The 3519-nt window shown below is 44.8% G+C and overlaps 1 protein-coding gene across 1 annotated transcript; it reads left to right on the plus strand.

Moving 5' to 3' along the window:
* Nucleotides 1-380: 380 nt before the first annotated feature.
* MYF5 (myogenic factor 5) lies at nucleotides 381-3291 on the plus strand. Its single transcript, XM_060659753.3, has 3 exons — nucleotides 381-1150; nucleotides 1960-2035; nucleotides 2453-3291. The coding sequence occupies exons 1-3, from the start codon at nucleotides 650-652 to the stop codon at nucleotides 2641-2643; spliced, it is 768 nt and encodes a 255-aa protein (XP_060515736.1). The 5' UTR covers nucleotides 381-649; the 3' UTR covers nucleotides 2644-3291.
* Nucleotides 3292-3519: the final 228 nt, after the last annotated feature.

The following is a 3519-nucleotide window of genomic DNA, read 5'->3' on the forward strand; positions in this document are numbered from 1 at the left end:
TGAAAGTGTCGCTTCAAGTTTTTAGCACCCGTTATTCAGTCCACACAACTGAAAAAATTCCCGAGATAATGAAAGTTCATGTAGAAACAAACACCTAAAAATAAGGTAATTCCTCACGTCCAAGTTTGGGAAGGCAGCTCGGCTTTTGGTGTCAGCTGACAGTGGGGAGTTTTATTTATTGATTTTTTTTTTTTTTTTTTTTTTTAAGTGGGAGCAATTCAGTGTCACTCTTTAAGTGATCCCTTGGTTTCTGTAGAGAGTGCGAGTGAGCCGGTTGGGGAGCGATCCCCCTCACCCCCTCCCCGGCAGAAATGCAGTAAAACCATTAGCGTCAAAAGGGGCTGTAAACAGCAAATTGTCTCTAGAGAAAAGGCGGAGGTTTGCCCAGACAGCCCCTGCGGGGGTTGTGGTGGGATATGCTAATACTGCCTGGCCACTGGGGCCGGCCTCCCTCCCCCAAGAATATATAAAGAGCCCCAACCCCAGCACATCCGACCCAGGCCGCCAGGCGTTTGCCCTTGTTAATTACCAGAGAAACCGACCAGGGAGCTCCGCCGGGGATTTGCAGGCCCGCCTCGGCGCCAGGCTCTCGGTTCTCCCCGGTCTCTCTCGCTGCTGTCCAGGTGCACCACTTGCTTCACCGCGGAGGATGGAGGTGATGGATGGCTGCCAGTTCTCACCTTCCGAGTACTTCTATGATGGCTCCTGCATCCCGTCCCCCGAGGGCGAGTTCGGGGATGAGTTTGAGCCCCGAGGGGCTGCCTTCGGGGCGCATAAACCAGAGCTGCAAGGCTCAGACGAGGACGAGCACGTGCGGGCACCTACAGGCCACCACCAGGCCGGCCACTGTCTCATGTGGGCTTGCAAAGCATGCAAGCGAAAGTCTACCACCATGGATCGGCGGAAGGCTGCCACCATGCGCGAGAGGAGACGCCTGAAGAAGGTCAACCAGGCTTTCGAGACGCTTAAGAGGTGCACCACGACCAACCCCAACCAGAGGCTGCCCAAGGTGGAGATCCTCAGGAATGCCATCCGCTACATCGAGAGCCTGCAGGAGCTGCTGAGGGAGCAGGTGGAGAACTACTACAGCCTGCCGGGTCAGAGTTGCTCTGAGCCCACCAGCCCCACCTCCAATTGCTCTGACGGCATGGTAAGAGATAGCACTGGTCAGCCCAGTCTTTTCCAAAAATTCTTACGTCTCCTTTAAACCAGGTGAGGCAACCAAATATTCAGTGGTTATTGGTGGATAGGGGTGGGGAAGCCAGAAGAGAGGTGCCACATTTAGAAAGATGCCGGAAACAGCTGTTGAACAGGATTTTAGTTGGACTTCCTCCCAGGTTCTAGGTGAACATTGTAGGGAAGGGTTGTCATATGAGATAGGTGGTTGCAAATGATCAATAACCTGTCTTCCCCATTGCTCAGTTTCTTTTTTATAAACTATGCCACATGTAGAACCCACCACACACAAATATCTAAAGGCAATTGTCTGAAGTTCCCACTGCCCCAGAGGTTGTAACTAAATGACGAAATGGAGAGAAATGCCCACATGGCCCCAGCCCCTGCTCCGCTGAGGCCTGGCTGGAAAGGGATGTTGATGCATTCTTTTCAGAGGGCGTTTGTGCCATTGCTGCCAGGTTTTAATGTGTTTTTGCCCTGGGAAAGTGTTCTCTCCCTGAATTAGTGTGGCTTCCTTCTACTCCAATCCATTTTGCATGGTTAACCCAATGCACATTGCTGCTGAATTCCACCCCCTCCCTCTTCCCTTTGCTGCTGCTCTCCTCTTCTTCAAGCACAGAGATTGACCTCAGCGCCCTTACAATTTGGCTCCTGAATCCAGGCAATGAAGGTGGTTGAGAGTGGTCAGTTTGCAGAGCTGGTGGTCAAGAACAACCTCACTCTAGCTCAGAGCATCTTTTGCCAAGACCTCAAAACAAACTTCCTTTGTGTTTTGCATTATAGCCCGAGTGTAACAGCCCTGTCTGGTCCAGAAAGAGCAGCAGTTTTGACAACATCTATTGTCCTGATGTACCAAATGGTAAGGAGTGGGACTTAAGATGAGTTAAAAAAAACAAACAAAAAAACAGTTCAATGTCACAATTCAGCCTGTCAAAGCAGAGTCTGGTCTTCCAGGCTGTGCTGGGGAAGGAATAGAAGGGATTGTTCTCATGGGGAGGTTTTGGTGCAGCAAATTAGATACTTATCTTTTGTCCAAAATCCCTCTAACAGATTCACACACATGTGCACTTTTGCTTGAAATTTAACTGGGAGGCTTCTCCACTCCCTATGTTCATCTCCATGAATTGTTAGATATTTATTGCAAATTTCTCCATCAGGCTTTCTATGACCACCTGACCTCTGGGTGTCAAAGTTGCTGACCTATAGTTTAAGGGGCTATGTAAGCAAGTGTCTCTATTTGGGATTTTTTTTAATGGTTTTCTCCTTGTATCCTTAGTATACGCCACAGATAAAAGCACCTTATCCAGCTTGGATTGTTTATCCAGCATAGTGGATCGAATCGCCAACTCAGAGCAACCTGGAGTGCTTCTCCAGGACCCAGCCTCTCCCTCCCTAGTTGCCAGCACGGATTCACAGCCTGCAACTCCGGGAGCCTCTAGTTCCAGGCTCATTTATCATGTGCTATGAACTGAAAATGTAGTCTAGATCAGTTCTATGAGGAGGGCCTACTATACAGGAGGTAGGAAGCCCAAAAAGGTCAAAAGCAAGACAACTTGTATATAAAGATTTCCTCACAGTTGTAAATTTGTAAATATTTTTTTGCCACTTTATAAGAAAGTGTATTTAACTAAAAAAAAAAATCACCATTGCAATTAATACTTTATTTCCTTTATCCTTCTCTTCCTCCTTTCCTCCTCCTTCTACTTTACCACCTTCTTTGCTTTAGAGATATAGTTCCAATAATATTTTTTCTGATAGGGGGCAATTCATTGAAGGTAGCTTGTTGCAATGCTTAACTTATATTTTTTATAAATATTGCTTATCAAAATATTATGTCTGCTGTTAGATCTTTATTTTTTTTCTTTAAAACATTAGAACATCTGGAAATCAGTTACAGGAAACTTTAAATATATTTAACTTTTGTTTTTCTTATTAACCCTTTGGTGATATTGTATTAAATAAAAACATAATGATACTGCCTAATGGTATATATTTTGATCTTTTCTTATAAGGAATGCTTCTTTCTAATGTAAGCACAAAATAGTACTTTGTGGATAGTTTCAAGATATATGAAATTTTGGAAATTCCACCATAAATAAAATGGTTTAAATGAAATATTTTTGTTCATGTGTAAAACAACAACAACACAAAACACCCCTAATGGAATTAGCAGTCACTGACATGAGATCTTTTATTGGGTGCGGGTTGTGAAAATACCAAAATAGTTGGCTTTGTGGATACATTTGAATGTTTACCATCTCATAGACACAATTTAGGGCCTGTTGATGTCACAAGTGAAGAGAACATTTCTATTTTAATTAGATTTTAAGGGAGGCCACTAAA

The sequence above is a fragment of the Panthera onca genome, chromosome B4 (assembly GCF_046562875.1).
Source record: "Panthera onca isolate mPanOnc1 chromosome B4, mPanOnc1 haplotype 2, whole genome shotgun sequence".
Taxonomy (NCBI): domain Eukaryota; kingdom Metazoa; phylum Chordata; class Mammalia; order Carnivora; family Felidae; genus Panthera; species Panthera onca.

Bases quoted from the DNA above. Each gene is read 5' to 3' on its own strand.
- MYF5 (XM_060659753.3), top strand. From the start codon at position 650: ATGGAGGTGATGGATGGCTGCCAGTTCTCACCTTCCGAGTACTTCTAT. The intron at 1,151-1,959 runs GTAAGAGATAGC...TTTGCATTATAG, and splicing joins CCAATTGCTCTGACGGCATG to CCCGAGTGTAACAGCCCTGT. The intron at 2,036-2,452 runs GTAAGGAGTGGG...TTGTATCCTTAG, and splicing joins TTGTCCTGATGTACCAAATG to TATACGCCACAGATAAAAGC.